A 19376-nucleotide genomic window follows, 5' to 3' on the forward strand; every position below is an offset into this window, starting at 1 on the left:
GAACGCCTTTGTAAACATCGGAGCCGTTGGGTCTGTTGATCAGCTCGCCGGGGGTGGGGTTTCTGCACACAAACATTATGATTGACATTAAAACCAGGAAGTGAAAACAGCTGACTAAACATTTTTTCTGTTCATAACAGGAAGGCAGATGAATGATTCACTGATCAGGGAAGAGTCTGATCTCGTGATGGGAACTTCAGGTTCCTCTCACTGCTGAATCACTTTCTAAAACTTTGAGTCAGACAGAAACTGCTGCTAGACCGCCGCTCATCAGGAGCGGGAACGTCTTCTGTGTGTCACGTGACCGTAAACGGTTTTGTTTCTTCTGTTGCCGCAACATAAGAAAAAACAGGAACAGAAGTTTGACATGTCGGTGATGAAGCTGTGATATTTACACTTCTACTTCAATCTGAATGTTGTGGAGAGACGGGATCAGCTGTCTGACTGTGTGTGTGTGTGTGTGTGTGTGGAGCGCCCGCTGTATGACTCTCTCTCTCTTTCCTGATTTGATTTAACACTCATTAGTCATTAACCACAAATCAAACACGCTCAGACATTACATTCTTTTCTGCACGTTAAGTACACAAAAACCATCAGTGCTGTTTTTATAACGTCTCTCAGGGGGCGTGGCAACCCGTCCGATATCCGACGCCCCTTGAACTCTCATTTTCAACTGAACGTAGCACAAAGACACATTTCAGAGTCTCTAATAAATCTCTTACGGTTTTACGACCCGCCTGTTTTACGTTTGTTTTTTTGCCGTCCTTGTAAAGCACGGTGTGACTTTTATTGTGAAAAGTTCTCGATTAACAGAAGGTTAACGTACCATAAATTACATCCTGTCATTCTCTAAAGCTTTGATTTATTTTAACATCAATATTTAAGTTCAGGAAACAAGAACAAGATGTCAAAGTGAACAAAACAAACAGACTCTGTGTTTGATCATCACGGCCTCGTTTGAAGTGAATCCGTTCACACTTCCTGCGGGCCGTACTCGATTAGTCTGACGGTGATTTAAAACCGACTACAACAGATCGGATCTCTCCCGACTCGGAGTGTCACTCCTGGAGGAAGCAGCTGTTAAATCTCGACAAGACAAGCACACAGGTCTGACATACTGCAGGGGGGGGGGGGGGGGGGGGTAACAGTAGGTCATGTACTCGTCACAGTTCAGACACCATGTCACTTATATACCTGCACCTCAAAACACATCATTTATGGAGGTTAGGGGAGGTGTTAAGGCCAGAAGTAGGTCCCTCTTGTTTAATTTAAATGTATATTTAATCAAGGCTTTCATTTCTTTTTTAACTCTTTATTATTACATCTTTATTATTATTCTTTTTTAACTCTTTATTAACTTGTCGCTCTGCAAAAGAAATCACAATGTTTACATTTTGTAATGTGAGCGTTTGAGATGAACACGTCGCAAAATTCAGAAATAATGGCAATCAAAAAAAGATTCATTAAAATATTTAAAGGAGGGAAATGTGACCTTTGAGCACGAGTTTGTTCTTTAGTGGTTTGTTGAACAGAATCCGTTTGGATCAGGTGAGACCAGCAGGTGAGTCCGAGGTCAGCCACTTCACCTCGCACAGCTCGTTACTTATCGTAACCTCACAGTTAATGACGGACCCAAAAAACACAATTCTCCATAACTGATTGGAGCGGTGTTGAACTGAACAGGGAGCCTAAATCAATCAGGCGAGACCAGCAGTGGACTCTGCCAGGAAGATAAGACTCACCATGACATCACCATTACAAATCTCAGGTTATTTATAGATTTTGTCATATTTCTGTTTTTACATATTATCATGATCTTCTCTGTGATTGTTAATCGTTTGTTGTATTGATTTATAAATGATGCAAACTACCATCAGATTATTGGTGAAACCCTAACCCTAAGAAAAATACTTTCTGGATTCATTTGGCTTCAGCAGTGACCTGTTGCAAACACAGGTGTTGTGTTAGTATTGTGTTGGTGCTAACACTATGTTAACGCCAACTGCACATCACTCTGAACATTTCTTGTGTGGTTTTCTGTACTTATGATATTGCACTTTTACTTTATTCAAATGCCATGCAGCCCTGCTATCAACAACAAACGGGGGGGGGGGGGTGTAAACACTTCAGGAGAAAGAAGAAACAAAAAAATGTCGACTCACTCCTCGTTCTGAGCCAAGTCGTCGTACATCATGACCACAATCTGCTCGTCCGGGATGCCATTCTTGTGCACGATCTGGTAGGCATGGCAAGCATCAGCCTGAGACACAAAGAGAAAACAACAGATTTAATAAATATATAAAAAGTTACAGTGTCTGGAACTGAGGTGGAGCTGACACAGGAAGGAGAGACGCTTCTCAAGAGACAAAGAAAACAGAGTCATGCTCTGTGTGCACTGTGTGCCAACAGTTTCATGACGTTTCCCTGGTGCACGCCTCTCACCTGGTGCACCCCTCTCACCTGGTGCACCCCTCTCACCTGGTGCACCCCTCTCACCTGGTGCACCCCTCTCACCTGGTGCACCCCTCTCACCTGGTGCACCCCTCTCACCTGGTGCACCCCTCTCACCTGGTGCACCCCTCTCACCTGGTGCACGCCTCTCACCTGGTGCACCCCTCTCACCTGGTGCACCCCTCTCACCTGGTGCACGCCTCTCACCTGGTGCACCCCTCTCACCTGGTGCACACCTCTCACCTGGTGCACCCCTCTCACCTGGTGCACACCTCTCACCTGGTGCACGCCTCTCACCTGGTGCACGCCTCTCACCTGGTGCACGCCTCTCACCTGGTGCACGCCTCTCACCTGGTGCACCCCTCTCACCTGGTGCACCCCTCTCACCTGGTGCACCCCTCTCACCTGGTGCACGCCTCTCACCTGGTGTCTGTAGTTGTACCAGCCGTTGGAGCCAGCGACGATGAGCACCCAGTTCTTCCCGCCGTCTGCCTCCAGGGTGGGGAAGGCTCGTACCAGCCCGACACTGAGGCCGAGCAGCAGGATCACAAACTTACACATGTCGGTGACTCTGTTAGCCCTGCGTGGAAAAACAGACAAATACAGTTTTCAAACCCTCTTCAATAAAAGCTCTCTGGGAGTAAAGTCGCCTGAGAGGAGGCCGAGACGAGCAGCAGATAAACACTAACAGACACAGGCATGCCACCTGACTCCTTGGATGTCACATGATACCCATTTTCGTACCATAGCTAAGCTAGCCGGTGTTACGGTGGAAGGAGTTACCGTGTTAGCTGGCGACTTACCGAACGCGGATTTGTTTAGTTATTTTTTTTTATAACAATTTAACTCTATACTCTTTAATGAAACACTAAACAAAGGCATTCACGATGACACTTTGGATTTTTTAACATCTGTGTAACTACGACAACCACAGACGCATTCGGCTGAGAGTCACCGATTGACACGGTCACTCGTTACACCGATACACTGGAAGCATAGCAAGCTAACACTGACAGGACTTTTTAACAGCCTGAAAAAGAACTGAACAGAAATGAAAAGGAATCGGAGTCAATACAAGCGGCACCAAAAACACATCAAGAATCTGTTTCACCTTTCTGAAGCTGTTGTTAGTGAGGAAGACGACAGTGAAGCTCCTACATGTACATCCTCGTTTATATGAGTCGCTGGGAAAAAACAGTAGCATGGAATTCTCGCCTGTCAGCCAATCAGAGGGCTCGGGGGGCGGGGCTTAATTGGAAACAGTCATGTGGTCGCAGAGCAGCAGCATGTTGTATGAACGTGTTTGTTTTTATGAAGTGAAAAGTGGGTTAACTGGTTTCGACTGGAGGATCATTTCTGAGAAAACAATCCTTCGTTTAAACTTAAAGGTCAAATATTTATTTATTAAAAAATATACAAATTCATTTTGACTTTGTAAATGTAGCAGATGACTTCACATTTAGGCCTACAGATTTTTTTGTTTGTTATATAATAATCATATAATAATAAACTTTATCTAAATAGCACTTTTTAAAACAGGGAGTGCTTAACAAATGGAAACACAATTAAAGAGAAATGTGATGAAGACGATTAAAAGCGACTAGTGGGGGATTATAGAAAGAGAATCACAAGTTATAGAAATGAAGTTTATTGCATCCAATCATGAAAACAAAACATCATCTGTTCTGCTTTTCTGTCTTAACTTAAACGGTCTAGATGAGTCAGAAAAACTAAAGTGACCAACTGCAAACATGGAGACTACAATGGTGGTCCCTAAAGTCTAGTTACCAAGGACAGACCAAGACCAAGACCAAGACCAAGGCAGGGCGAGACCGATACAAGACTAAGACCATAAATATCACTGAAAAATCATCAGCAGGCGTGTCACCCTCTTAACACCAGGAACAAGGGAGGGTTACCACACGGGCCTACTGGGGGCCCAGGCCCAGGGGCCAAAGGGCTCAAGCCAGAGCTCTTATTTTTAATTTTGCATAGTCAAAGGGCTCATGCTTATGAACATAAGCCTATTCATCATCATGGGCTCCTGAGGGGAGAAATCCTTCTTATCCCCCCCAGTGGTGGTCTTGATTTAAAATCCGGAATCCGCCCAGTCTGAGACCGAGACAAGGCAGAGTAAAGATGCTTTCCAATCCGAGAAGAGACCTCCAAAAAGAAGACAGAGTCGAGTAATACAACTGCAGCGGTCGCTCCCTCAGGCCCTGAATTCACTTGTTCAGGTCGGGTGAGAACAATCAGGGCGGAGCTGACACACAAAAATACCAAAAAAAGAAAAGACTGAACATCTGGACGGAGTGTCAGTGATTTCTCTTTAGCACAGCAAAACTGAGTAAACTAAAATGTATGGATGCATGTCCGCTTAGGGCTTCCATACACCCGGGTCCGTCCCTTATTACTGTTTGATTTCCTCTCTGTGTTTGTTTTGTTTGTGGGACTCGGCCTTCAGCCCCGTGAGTTCACGCTGTTTGCTTTTAGCAGCAGCAGGACGGTGATTTTAAAATCTCTCTCAGGAATACAGAATGCTTTTGTTTCCTTTGATTCAGCCACAGAGTAAACACTTTGTGACTTCTTACTGAGAGTCCTCTGGGCCTTTCCGAGGCGTCGTTAGAGGACGTGATGAGGCTGCTGAAGAAATCAGACTCAGGTTTATCTGCGATCTTTGTGCTTCAATTGACTGCAGGGCTGATGGTTTGATCTGCACTGCATGATGCTGCTGATAAAGAACTAAAAAGACCAGATTAGAGTATAGGGAAGAATCTGCAGTTTTTAAATCGGGCAACAAAAAAAACCTGGACAACAAAGTGTCACTACATTTTACACCAAGCCAGCTCATTTATTACACATATTTATTTTTAAAGAAGTTTATTCTTTAAAGGTCCAATCAGTGAGATGTGTAGTGAGTGAACCTGCGTGGGCATCAACTCTAGAGAGGGGGGGGGGGGGGGACAGATCTCTACAATGTTTAGAATTCAGACTGCAGTACCCATTTTAAACAGTCAAACTTTAACATTGATTCCAATGAAGAATTAAAAAAGTTAAGATTTAAAGAAATTTAAAAGATTTAAAGAGTCTTCAGTGTGATTTTAATCACCTTACCTCTAACTGAGAGTTTGATCTTCTTGATTTGAGTCATGAGGTAAATAAACTTTTTATGTATTTATGTCTGAGTGCAAGTTTAGACTTCACAGAACATTTGAAGCCTTGTATTAAAGTCGACTTTTCATAGCAGAGTGAGAGGAACTTAAAGGTGTTTTTTAAAGATGTTAAACTTTATAAAGATCTATAAACACATGAAGGTTAAACACAAGAATGTGTATTCTCCTGGAGCGGGAAGCAAACCTGCAGCCTGTTACATCACGGCCTCACCTCTACAGGTGGCCAAGAGTCACATGACGACCAAGAGTCACATGATTCATGAGGTTCACTCCTTCATAAAGTAAACAGGTCATCACGCACGCGCACGCGCACGCGCACGCGCACGCACGCACGCACGCACGCACGCACGCACGCACGCACGCACGCACGCGCACACACACACACACACACACACACACACACACACACACACACACACACACACACACACACACACACACACACACACACACACACACACACACACACACACACACACACACACACACACACACACACACGTCACAAGCTTCCTGTTAAACTTGTTCTGACTTTTTGTACTCTGATGACCGAGCTCAGTTTGTGCTGCCGTCGTCTCTTTAAGGAGATATTCTTTATTATCCCAGCGAGGGGAAATCGAACTTTACACTCTGTTGTTGCTGAACGAAGGGGAGGCGGTGTTTTGCTCAAGGGCACCTCAGCAGTGCACAGGAAGTGAGCTGGCACCTCTCCAGCTACCAGACCAAGTCCCTACAGACCAACTCCTAATGCTGTGGCTCAGTGGTAGAGTCAGTCGTGTCAACTGGAAGGTCGAGGGTTCGATCCCCAGCTCATGCAGCAACATGTCCGATGTGTCCTTGGGCAACACACTAAACCTCGAGTTGCTCCAGCTGCTTCATCAGAGTCCATTTACCGTTCATAAAACTGTCCTTCCATTATCTAAACCGCTTTTCACATTCAGGGTCGCGAGGGGGGCTGGAGCCAATCCCAGCTGTCTTTGGGCGAGAGGCGGGGTTACATCCTGGACAGCCAATCACAGCGCTGACAGAGACAGACTACGATCAAATCACGAAATAATAATAATAAAAACTCAGAGGAGGCGTTTTAAAGATGTCGGCAATAAATCAAACTTTTATTTCTCCATATAGAAAAAGAATTAAGTTAAGTCGTGAAACAGTCCATCGAAAAAATCTGCATCTCGTTTTCACCCGCTGGTCCTCGAGACTCGAAACCGTCGCCCCGAAACGAAAGCAAGCGAAGATGTAACAAAGTGTAAATACAATGTTCACAGTAATAAATATCCAAAAACAAAGTCTTTTATACATCCACAGTATATATATATTTATTTGTGTAAATATATATATATATTTTTATATACTATATATAGATATAATCATATACAGTAAAAAGTTATCTTCAAGTTTATCAAACAGAAAGCTGAAAAATAAAAAATGGCTGAAAACAAAAAAAGTTCGATTGCATTTTTTTTTCATTCCCAAGGCATCGGTAACCATGGCGATCTGAGTCGGTAATAAATAAAACATGATATCATCGAGAGAGAGAGAGAGAGAGAGAGAGAGTAGTGCATTGCTGTAAATAAAATACAAAATTATAGTGCAAGTTTTATTTTCTTTGCGCAGAGTCGTCTTGCAGCTGTCTGAATGACGACAGGAAACAGAGGAGTCAGAGCGCCGCCGCGGCGTCCCCTCTCTGACTGCACGTCAACCCGCCGCACAGCGTCCTCTGTCGTCTTGGCAACAAAAATAAAAACAACAACAACAACAACAACAGAAAGCTTTCAGGTCGAGTGTGATGCCCCGGCAGATATTCAGCGCCGGGTTTTGAATTTGGCAAATTATTCAGACAATCAAAAAACCACAAAAAAAAACAAACTCTTGTCCGTCTCGTTGGAGTCGGAGAGACGATGAAATGCATAGAACTTAAATTAATCACCAGGAGAGAAACAAAACTTAAGGTCGTTTACTGTCATGCAGCATTTCTGAGACGCAAAGCAAAGGCAGATAGTGTGTGTGTGTGTGTCTGTGTGTGTGTGTGTGTGTGTGTGTGTGTCTGTGTGTGTGTCTATGTGTGTGTGTGAGCACTGCAGTGAGTGGCGCTCGGCCTCTGCTCGCACGTTTCCCTGGCTTCCTGTTCCCCCTCAGCGATCAGGATCAGCGGGCGGGGGAGAGCTCCACTTCCTGTTTGTCTGCAGGCGTCGGCGTCCTGCGGGCCGAGTCTTCACGCAGACTCCAGGTGTGTGTGTGCGGTTCATGTGCGTGCGTGTGTGTGGGTGTGCGTGCTTGTGTCAGACCTCGGCGCCCAACTCAATGACCCCCGTCTCGATGATGGGCACTAGCTTATCTTCCACCTGAACCAGCAGGATGGTTTTGTCGATATGGGAGCGATTGGCTGCGTCTCGGCTACAAGGCACCCACCGGTGAATCACCTGCAGAACACACGAGGCGTCCAATCAGATTCATCACAGAGCAAGAAGGTCACAGAGAGTCAGAGGAGGAACAGTGTGTGTGTGTGTGTGTGTGTGTGTGTGTGTGTGTGTGTGTGTGTGTGTCTCTGTGTCTGTGTGTGTGAGAGTGTGTATGTCTGTGAGAGAGAGTGTGTGTGTGTGTGTGTGTGTGTGTGTGTGTGTGTGTGCAGAAGTAAACGGTGCATTAAAGTGAATCCTGTATTTTTTTAAAGGTTCAAAGATTAATCGTCTCTTTAACGACGCCGCACGGCGAGCTGTCAACCCCGATCAAAGTTCAGCCTCTAAAAGTAAACCAATCAGCTGCTCAACAGGAAACACAGAACAGGAAACTCAGAGATGGTAGAGGTGACAGACAGTCTGATTATACGTGTTCTCACGTCAGCTGTTTAACCTCCACAACAAGAACACAGGTTAACATGGGAGGATAAAGACTCACATGTCCTTCCATGCCCTCTAGGGGGCTCCACTCCCTCCAGCAGGTCCGACCTGCTCGCAGTCTCATCGTCTCGTCAGGCCACTGCAGCTCCTTCCGCTTCGAGAGGTTGATGGTCTCGAGCACATGACTGACGTCCACGATCTGCGAGACATCGGGACCAGAATGTACAACAGTCCTCGTAAAGACACGACCGCCATGCAGACAAGTTTACAACATGTTAACGAGACGCCCGGATTACAAAAGATACAGTCTGTTATTTGAATGAGCTTCATCTCAGCGTGTGGAGGAGGAGAACGATGTTCCCAAACTGAAACTTCTAGTTTTGTCTTCGTCTTATCGAAACAGATATCGATTTATTATTTTCCAGAATCATATCTGAGTTTATAAATCTGGTTTCATGACAAACCGGAGGAGACACAAGTAAAGATGACACGGGGGCCTAGTGGTTAAGAATCATGTCACCAGATTGTTCCTGGTTTGATTCCCATCAGAGAGATCTTTGTTCCTCCTCTCTTCATCTCTGTGAGTGCACAGTGCTAGCATGCTAACTGTTAGCAATTAGCATGAAGCCGAGCGTACAGTGAACTACTTCCGGCCGATTCTGACCCGATTCTTTCAGAGTAACACGACGGATTTTGAAGTCGAGCCAAATTTCAGCCCAGCTGCGCTCGCTGCTACCGACTGGTCGGGGGGGATTGTGGGACGGGAGGGAGAGGACTTCATTCATGAGCTTTGGCGGCTGAGTTTGAAACGTTTCTATGACTGGACGGCGTGCGCTCGGCTGAGGCGATGACGCAGGTCAGCACAAACTGAAGTCAAGCGGATATTAAATGTCGACCACATGGTGTGGCGAGATGAAGAGTCAGGCGATCAGCAGAAACATCGTTTCATTATTTAGATTTCTGAACCAGAAGTGGAGGATCGACTGAAAACTGTAAAACAACCTTCATGTTCTTCTGTCCTATAATCGTAAAGTTCAAAGGTTGAACTCTGAGTGGACGGTTGTAAAGGTCATTTAAAGGTCATAAAGCCGCTGCTGTTTTTATAGAATAACAATAAACGCTCAGTTTATTTGTCTTAAATATTCCAGACGCTGAAATCAGAGAGAAGAGAATGAGACAAACTAAAAGCTCTGAGGAACTTTTCCCCGTGCTGAGGCGAGCGTTCTGTTTGCACACCTGCACTCTGTAGGAGATGTCGTCTCTGCGCACGGTGGAGACGCTGGGGTTGTGCTGCTGCGGGTGGTAGTGGTGATGGTGGTGATGCTGGCTGAGCGGGTCGGTCGCCGTGCTGCACATGGCGTCGTTGCCCAGGAGGCCCACCAGCGTGTGGCGTTTGCAGGGCGGGATGCTGTGGCTGGAGAGCGAGGCGGAGGGCCCGGCGGGGTCGGAGGCGGAGCCCAGCCGGAGCTGCAGCGAGGTGGGGAGCGTGCGCAGAGACAGCTGGCTGGTGGACGATCGTCTGCAGGGCTCCAGGCCCGTGGTGGAGGTGCGCAGCGAGGAGTGGCGGCTGCTGCTGTAACGGTACGAGGACGAGTGGCTGGCGACGGAGGCTCGGGCGGGGGAGTGACGGACCAAACCCGACTGGACCGACTGCGAGCTCTGACTGGTGCCTGGACACAGAGAGGAGACGTCACACGACCAACACAGAGACTTTAATGATCATGTTCAGAGCGAGCTCAGCGAGGTGAAGATCGCTGCTCCTGATTGGTGCAAAGAACACTTAATGTGCGTAATCATCCTTTAAACCCTTTATATGTGATGTTTTGATCCAGCAGATGTCGCCCTTGAGCACCAGCATGAAACCAAAACAACTGGCGCTGCATTGTTGTGTTAGCATGCTAATGCTAGAGGAGAAACTTGATTTCTACATTTCAGTGTGAACAATCAGAGATTAAGCATTTAAAGTTTCTAAAGGTTAATGAAGGCGGATGAGGCTCCGTGTTAATCTGCATATGAAGAGGGAAAGTCGTTCGCTTCACCTTCATGTCTGCAGCCCTCGTCTGACTTCAAGAGAAAGATTAGTTTGTCTCAATACTTAAAAAAAGAGTCGATTTAGTTTTTTGTCTTATAAGCAGAGTTTGCACAGGGGTCCAAGTGTAAACAGAGCGGCAGGACACATCACCTTTGCAGACGCCTCATTGGCTGATCCATACGTGGATGTATGTGATTAGTTCGATTTTTATTTTTTTATTTCTTACCTCTCCTCTTTAAAGATGTTTGCAAAGTGTTTCTTGATGACCCCGATGAAGGCAACAAGTCAGTCTAATAACGTTAATAAAGTTGATCTTTGATCGTTTCTCGTCTTTAGTTAACTTGATTTATAAATCTCATTTCATCTACACAGGAAGACGTGCTGGAATAATAAGGAGTTTCTTTAAAGCTCATGACAGAAGAAATGTTTTTAACCTGGATTTAAACATGCAGACTAACAGCTGCTGAACCAGGATCAGGACTCTGGACTGAACGAGGGGACCTGAGTCATCAGCACACCAAGATAACGGACTCGCGCTGCGGTCTTTAAAGCCTCAGACTCCAGATGTTCACAGATACTGACTGAACTAAATGACCTCTGTCTGCTCCAATCATCGATTAGCTTCTATATTAAATATTGAATTCCTTTAAATCATCAACAATCAGAACATGAGCGTATGATTGGTCGTCAGGTTCCTCACCCAGTGTGTGTGGCGGGTACGGGTGGGAGGGGGCGTGTCCAGAGGTCCCTCCCTGCGACACTGAGCTCTGCTGAGAATCGCCCCCCGTCCCGTTCCCGCTCCCACAGGACAGCCCCCCCACCACGTCCGGGTCCTCGATGTTCCCTCCGCTGTTACAGCCGGCGCCGCAGCCTTTACGTAACCTGACAGAGGGGGAAACATTAACAGGTCACATGGCGGCGGTGGCGCTCATGACTCATGGAGGTGAAATACGACTTTATGACGGTCAACGCTCAGCACGCCACAAACCTGTGCCAGGTGCTGACCACAAAGTTGCGAATGTTCCCCATGCTGATGGGGCCGCCCAGGATGTGTCCGAGCTGCGGGTGCGAGTTGCAGTAGGAGGTGGTCAGCGGTGAGACGTAGATGGGATACCCGATGGGCTGGTCGCAGGACGAGTTGATCATGTTTCTCAGAGCCTGTTTGGCGTTCTGGATGCTGCCGCGCTCCGGGTTCCTGTTCCTGAGGAAGACCAGCTCCTGCTGCTGCCCGGCCCAGAGACCCCGCACGCACTCTTTATTCACCTGCAGCACACACACACACACACATACACACACACACACACACACACACACACACACACACATACACACACACACAAGAGTCTGATCAGGTACAGAGCCTGAGCCAATCAGAGCGCAGAGGAGAGGAGGGGTAAACAGCTGAGTGTTTCTCTCTTACTTTATAGAATATCAAGTTGTGATGAATTCTCTTTGTTTCAGTGTTTCCTCTTCTCTTCTTCACATGCACTGTGTGAGTACTGACACACACTGAGATGTTTTTCTCATAGTCCACTGCACAGCTCCTACATCACACCTTTTGTACATTTTGTGTTTTTTATATTTAACATTTTTAAATTCTATTTTATATATTGTAATATCTTCTTATTCTGTATTATTTAAGTTGTTTCTAGTTCTGTTTTATTTCCTTGTTAATTGTTTAGCACCAATACACCAAGTCAGATTCCTTTATGTGTAAATGTACTTGGTAATAAACCCTCGATTCTGATTCTGATTCTGATGAATGTAATCGGCTGCAGGTCTCACCTTGATGACCCTGAAGCTGAGGTATCGTCGATTGAGCATGATGATTTTGTACTCGTTGGTTCCCTCGTCGAGGACGTGGCGCAGGGCGAGGAGCGACTGGGCGTTGGACAGCACGGCGCTCCTCCAGGCCGGGTCTCCCTCGTGAGCGATGACCAGGTTCTCCTGGTGGGACGAGATGGCCTCGAAAAGGACCGCCGGCTCCTCGTACTCATCGGGGGACGTGAAGTGATCCTGGACGAGACAAGTTCAGAGGTTGGATTGGTAACAGAGCGGGGAACACACATCAGACTTTACCTGCACAGATAAAAAAACCTTTCAGTGTGACGACCTGTGCACGCACAGCGCCGTCTTTGATTCTAGTCTTCTTCTTTTTTTTAAAGATTTATTTTTGGGCTATTTGTGCCTTTAATAGAGAGATAGGAGAGGAGATAGAGTCAGAAATCAGGTAGAGAGCGAGTGAGGAATGACATGCGGGAAAGGAGCCACACGTTGGATTTGAACCCGGACCGCCCGCCTGGAGGACTACAGCCTCCGTACATGGAGCGCACACTAACCACTGGGCAGAGGTGTAAAGAGTACTAATATATTCTACTCAAGTAAAAGTACCAGTTTAAAAAGGTACTCAAGTAAAAGTCAAAAGTAACTCATTTAAAATGTACTTTAAGTAAAAGTTACTTTTTTTTAACAACGCATCTCTTGTGTGTCGTGAAAAAAGGACGAGAGGATTATATGTTCAAGTAATCAGCTGTTTTATAAAGGAAAATGTTTAAAGGCTTTCTATGTGATGTTTTGATCCAGCAGATGTCGCCCTTGAGCTCCAGCATGAAACCAAAACAACTGGCGCTGCATTGTTGTGTTAGCATGCTAATGCTAGTGATCTTTATTATGCTGGTATCTTCACACTGCATGTAAATTTACCTGAAATGAGCGTGATCTAGAAACACAGTTAAGCAGTGAGTACAGTATGTTATTCTTCTTTTCTCTAGTCCCTCAATTAAACAACTTTTATACACGAGGGGAGGAGTCAGCCGGCCGTCCTGGCGATGTAAACAAAGTGAAGATAGGACTCTGAAAACTGTGAAAACATCACAGACAGTGGGACTCGGGTGTTACACCCATTGTAGGACAGTCATGACTCACAGAGTTATTTTCAGAGCAGATACTTGATTTATATATTTAAGTGTGAAAAATCACAGAGAAAGACTTTAAACTATTTAAGTATTTTAGTGTTTTTAGTTGTATTATTCTGAGGCTGGTTAGTCTCAAAGACAGCCTCAAAAGGCCTGACTTAGCTGCAACTAAACCTGAGATGAAAGATAATCCATGTATTGTTTTAAAATGAGCCTTTATGAGTTTAAATATGAGATGTTTAAGTCACTATTTGTTTACCTATTAGCTACTGAAGCTTCTAAGTATTTCTTTTCACACATCTGAGATGTGTTAAGTTGCAAGCAGCTTATTAACACCCAACTTCCTCATACGTCTGCTTTCAAAATAAAAGCATTCACAGAGATGCCAATTAGGGACATTTTTATTGTGAAAACTTTCAGGAACTAAATGTGTTTATCGCTCGGAGCTGCAGCTAGCGTCCTCAGCCACTTCTTTGTCTGAGAGTCAGAACCACAGCCAACTTATCTGAATCCTCTCTCTCTCTCTCTCTCTCTCTCTCTCTCTCTCTCTCTCCTCTCTCTCTCTCTCTCATCTTCTCTTCTCTCTCTCACTCTCTCCTCTCTCTTCTCTCATCCTCTCTCTCTCTCTCTCTCTCTCTCTCTCTCTCTCTCCTCTCTCTCTCTCTCATCTTTCTCATACTCTCTCTCTCTTCTCTCTCTCCTCTCCTCTCTCTCTCATCATCTCTCTCCTCTCTCTCGTCGTCTCTCGCACTCTGTCTCGATCTCTCTTCCTGAACGTGTCACTGTTATCTGGACCCTGAGAGCGTTGACGTCCCTGACTTGAGGTACTGTTGACCTGATTAACCTGTTGATCCACTGGTGGAGCTTGAGAGACAATTCGGATTCACGGGCACCACCACTTTCCTCAGCAGCTCCATGTCGGGCGAAGATCCACTCGTCTCGCACCGACGAGATGCGGAAATCTCCTCTTAAACAAGGCGTGAAGCCCGTAGAGGTAAAGACTCCAGGTTACTGTGCAGGAGAGAAAACAACCACGCAGCGTTCAGTCTCTTTATTCTCTTCAATGTTTCTTCTCCATTTTCTGCACATAAGTTTACCTCACATCGAGGTAAACTTAAGGTAAACTTCTTTCATCTCTAAAATGAAAACAGAGCAAATATTAAAAGACACGTCAACGTGTGCAGCGCAGCCCGGGTGACCTTCAAAAAGGATACTTCACACCGTTGAATGGTTGAAAACAGTGAGAGCATCAACACTACCAGTCCGCCCCGGCTCCTCGTCCTCACCGCCGGCAATAAAGCCGTGAGACGGTAACGGCCGACAGGCCGGTCTTGTTTCTCAGCTTCTGCGGCAGCCATAGCAGCTGAGCCGGTGGCGGCCTGCGTCCTGTCTCGCCACTACATTGGGGAACATCCGATTCGAGCACGGGACCTTCAAAATCTCCTTCATCCATTATCAGCTTTCTCCATAGAGCCTGTTAGCTTAGCTTCCAAGCAATATGGTGGGAGTGAGTTCCCGCCCACTGATCTGTGATTGGTCTGTAGCTTCAGTGGTGGAAAATATGAGGAACTAGCGTTGTAGCTTCACCCCGCTAACCGCAACAGCTTCCAGTGACGCAAAAATGGTCATCTTGCGTCACTGGAAGCTCCTTTACAGACTCAGAAATACAAAGATTTCACATCTCAGGGGAAAATGAGTGCGGGATGCACGACCATTCAAAAATACTACCAGGTTTCTAATGATACAAAGATTAATGCTAATGGGTGAAGTATCCCTTTAAAGTTGTCAACATTATCAATACTTCAATACCATCCATCCCTTATCTTCCTCTTATCAGAGGTCGGGCATGCCACGAGAAACATGAAGGGTTATTGTTTGATTAAAGTTAGAATCAATGTGTGAATCTGATGACACTCCGGGTTATCCTGTTAAAAGGTGATCTAATAATGAGCTTTAAATCACCTGGACATGTGATGAGCTGCTGTCCCCAGAGCTCTCCTCCCCAGCACACACAGGCCGAAGCAGAGCAGCACCAGAGACGAGTCCTTCTCGCTCTCCAGAGGCTAAAAAAACACAAAACAAAGACACGGGAAGAGTCAGGAAACACTCGCTTGTGTTCTTTTCCGATGACGAGATGTCCGTAAGATGTTTACATGCATTTAAAAAGTCCAAACAGCTTCTGATACCATCAGAAATGTAATTATCTAGCGCCATGTAACTCTACTTAGTGTGTCAGAGAAACACTGATAATACTTTTAGGGTTAGGGTTAAAATCTTGTTTGAGTGACACGGCGTTGTTTACCTTGGCTCGTCTTGAGTTGCAGTACTGGATCCAGCTCAGGTAGACGCCACAGAAACTGTCTCTGGAGATGCCCGCCAGTCGGTGGTCGTAGTCTTCGTCGATGTTGGGGTTGAAGGTGGGATCCAGGTCGACGTAGTTCCTCTCTCCACACCCCCGCAGGCCGTCCTTCATGGTCTCGTTAGCCAGCCACTCCTCCAGTTTGGGCGAGGCGATGACGTAGTAGATGATTCCCTGAGTGACAGACGAGATGTTTCATTTAAAAATAGAGAAAATGAAAAACACGCCCGTTCAGAAGAGTCGCCCACGTCTCCCGCTGACCTTGACGTAGTAGGTGGTGAGGATGCGTCGCAGGTCGAACACCTGCAGCATGGAGGCGGCGCTGTTGTCGGTGATGCTGTAGCCCTCCAGCACGTATTTGGTGACCAGCACCTCCCACGCCAGCCAGCGCTGCCCGAAGGCGGCATTAAAGGACAGGATGTGAGGGAGGTGACCCGGCTCGCAGCAACAGCAGCCCTCGTCCTCCTCCACCCCCTCTGTGATGGCCTCTACCTCCCTCTGCTGGCAGTACGTTCCTGTAGAAGAATACAGATCCAGATCATTTAAGCTTCTGTTCAGTTTGTGGAATATCGTCCAGGTGTTTCTATCTTTTCATCTTATTCATGTTGTTGTTATAAAAAGGAAACTTAAAGGAGCCACATGTGACTCTGACAGGAAGCGTTTCTTACTAACACCGCCCTCACCTCTGAATTCCAGCCCTCGCAGCTGGAAGGTGACCAGGCCGTTGCCGATCTCGATGAGATGCACCAGAGCGTTCAGGTAGTCCGAGGCTAGGATGAAGCAGTCCCCGGTGCTGAAGTTCCCCCAGCGGCCCAGCAGGAGGTCTCCACACAGGCTGTGCTGCAGCGAGCGGGTTAGGTGCTCGTAGAAGATGGAGTTCAGGTTGTTGTCATCAGAGCCTGAAGAGAGGGGCGAGAAGAAGACAGAACGTCGGTCACAAACAACACATCAAGGTAACTGTGTTGTGCTTTTAGCATGTTGTGCTTTTATTTTGCAGGTGGACAAACTGAAGTGTGGTGCTTTTATTTTGAAGGTGGACAAACTGAAGTGTGGTGCTTTTATTTTGATGGTGGACAAACTGAAGTGTGGTGCTTTTATTTTGAAACTGGACAAACTGAAGTGTGGTGCTTTTATTTTGAAACTGGACAAACTGAAGTGTGGTGCTTTTATTTTGAAACTGGACAAACTGAAGTGTGGTGCTTTTATTTTGAAACTGGACAAACTGAAGTGTGGTGCTTTGTGTTGACGAGCGGTTGACTCAAATCCCAACGGCTCGCTGGGAGCTGAATTTAAGTTTTTCTCTGGTGTTGACACAGGTCAAAGGTCAACGTTTTCTCCACGCAGTACAACAAGCTAACGAGCTCTGCTGAGTGAGGAAAGCGAGGGTCAGTGCGGTGTAGAGCGCCCCTCCTCCTTCCTCTTGACCTCTAAACTGAACTCAGTGCCCTCACCTGGATTTCTGTCCAGCTGGGAGGCCAGACGGGTGTTGGAGTGATCCACTCTCTTGGTGCTGCAAACAGAGAGACGAATAAAGTTGAGCATTCAGAAAAAAAAGAATTCAAGCTCCGCCTCCTCCTCATGTTGACCTTTAACCTCATGTTGACCTTGGACCTCATGTTGACCTGTCATGATGTTAGTGTGTGAAACCTTTAGAGCAGCTTTACATGATCTGACTGATCAGATACTGACGTCAGTAAAAACCCTCATTTCAGTTACTGTCTCTTTAAGACCCGCCCTCCCCATGAGCCCACTCTCTTCTGATTGGTCAGCTCTCTGGAAGCCTTCCTGAGGGGGGCTTTCAGAGGCTTGAAGCCATCTGCTGAAAGTCTTGGTTTTTATATCGGGGAACTATGGCGTGATTTACAGAACGTGGCGTTTAGCGCCCTCTGCTGACTCATCCTGGGATTACTCCAACACACGATTACCTCCTGATCTGAAACTTTGACCACGTTTAGTTTGAGCCTCCAGCTGTGACTCAGAGTTTAAACGGGGATCAGCAGAACAGGTCGACTTTTATTTAAAAGAGGAAGTTTAATCAAAATGTTTTCGTACTTGTAGTCTCTCTCCCAGAACTTGACGGGACGAACGTAGGAGGTGATGAAGATGGCGCTGCCCAGGAACGGGTTGAGGGGGGTGGAGAAGATAGCCGACACGACAGCCTGAACAAACAACATGGCCGAGTCTGAAGAGGGTGGAGTTAAGGATCACTTCACACAGCCTCAGAAACAACATGTGAGGACTTCAGAGTCTGCTGCTACAGATCCTAACACGACAACGCGTTGCTCTAAAGCCCGGCTCACCCTGCAGGATAATCGATTTGAGCTCTGATTCTTCTTCTTTCTTCCCGACAGTCTCAGGGTCTCTCCCGACTCGAGGCTGACCCGATTCTCTCTTCAGATTATCTCGTAGAGTGAGCGGTCCAAAGATCCAATCTTAACGTCCCCGATCTGCCCGCCGATCGTCGGGGACGCCCCGATTTATTTTAAACATGTTTGGTATTTAGAATTTAAAATCTGGATGATTACATCATGAAGGGGTCCGGCAGAAGTTGTGTGTGACTACAATATAATCAGACAAGGGAGGACTGTAGTCATGGCGACCAGCGGCACGACGCCACCCGGCGTACAGATCATCAGTGCAGCACTTTTCTGAAACTTGTCTCCATATATCTACGATTATATCAACTTTCCTTTATCCTACAACAACTTCCACTTCCTTCTCTTTCACCAACCATCGTCCTTTGGAGTTTTCAAATGAAACTTTATTAACAACTGTCAACGCTCCGTCCTGATTTCACTCTTGCAGTGTGAGCTGACATGCCACCCCGACAAAAATCACACCGAGTGAGCCAGGCTTAAGAGAAGCTTCCCAAAGGCATCATAAACATCAAAGCTACTTTAAAAAGCCAGAGCGTGTTCAGTCTACACGAGGCGATTAAAGGTCGCAGTGAAAGGATACGAGGCACAGCGAACGGCTGAGCGAAGGCGTGGAACGCTGAGCCCCAGGTGATCTGCCAGGGGGCGATGTAGGTGTAGACGAAGTGCAGCTTGTAGAACAACTCCCACATCTGTCAACACAAACAGCAGCTTCATGAACACATCTGGAAACATCGGGACAGGAAGTGGCTGCTTCCACTGATCTGCATTAAATCAGAATCTAAACAATATGAACGTCACGTTTCCCTCTGACCTTGCTGAAGACGATGGACATGAGGAAGAGGTCGAGCAGCAGCGTCTCGGACAGATGGCGGTAGTCGAAGGTGAAGAAGAGGACGGTGAAGAGGATGGTCACGTACTGATAGGTGGGGCTGCTGTAGGAGGAACGCAGCAGCTTCAGGCCCGCCACCGTGATCATCAGAGCGCCGACCCTGAAGGACGTTTAGAAAACAGTCAGTGCGGCGGCGGCGGCGGGTGTTAACGGTAAAATCAGGATGAAACCGCACGTTTATTCTGAAGTTACAAAGAAGTTAAGAAGTGTCAGAGGAACACTTTGAGGAAATAGATTAATGATTAGCTTAGCATAAAGACTGGAACCGGGGGGGACAGCTAGCCTAGCGGGATCAAACAGGTTTTATTTAAACGGTAAGTTTGGATAAAAAAGAAA

General features: G+C 46.5%; 2 protein-coding genes across 2 annotated transcripts in view; both read right to left on the reverse strand.

The window, feature by feature from the left end:
- The window catches only part of lgmn (legumain), a gene marked incomplete in the record, with an annotated part of 10013 nt that extends 6302 nt beyond the window's left edge, over positions 1 to 3711 (reverse strand). The window contains 4 exon segments of the mRNA XM_065947659.1: positions 1 to 62; positions 2163 to 2260; positions 2875 to 3031; positions 3563 to 3711. Coding sequence (XP_065803731.1) covers positions 1 to 62; positions 2163 to 2260; positions 2875 to 3012 — 298 coding nt within the window.
- Positions 3712 to 6706: 2995 nt separating this feature from the next.
- The window catches only part of pcnx1 (pecanex 1), a gene marked incomplete at its 5' end in the record, with an annotated part of 39287 nt that continues 26617 nt past the window's right edge, over positions 6707 to 19376 (reverse strand). Inside the window, 18 exon segments of the mRNA XM_065947664.1 lie at positions 6707 to 8050; positions 8526 to 8666; positions 9704 to 10137; positions 11200 to 11381; positions 11488 to 11762; positions 12285 to 12519; positions 12781 to 12806; positions 14302 to 14334; positions 14336 to 14380; positions 14382 to 14415; positions 15377 to 15477; positions 15717 to 15947; positions 16035 to 16288; positions 16457 to 16672; positions 17225 to 17283; positions 17826 to 17955; positions 18732 to 18840; positions 18963 to 19140. Of these exon segments, the coding sequence (XP_065803736.1) occupies positions 7910 to 8050; positions 8526 to 8666; positions 9704 to 10137; positions 11200 to 11381; positions 11488 to 11762; positions 12285 to 12519; positions 12781 to 12806; positions 14302 to 14334; positions 14336 to 14380; positions 14382 to 14415; positions 15377 to 15477; positions 15717 to 15947; positions 16035 to 16288; positions 16457 to 16672; positions 17225 to 17283; positions 17826 to 17955; positions 18732 to 18840; positions 18963 to 19140 (2824 nt within the window).

This window comes from Labrus bergylta, chromosome 18 (assembly GCF_963930695.1).
Source record: "Labrus bergylta chromosome 18, fLabBer1.1, whole genome shotgun sequence".
NCBI lineage: Eukaryota > Metazoa > Chordata > Actinopteri > Labriformes > Labridae > Labrus > Labrus bergylta.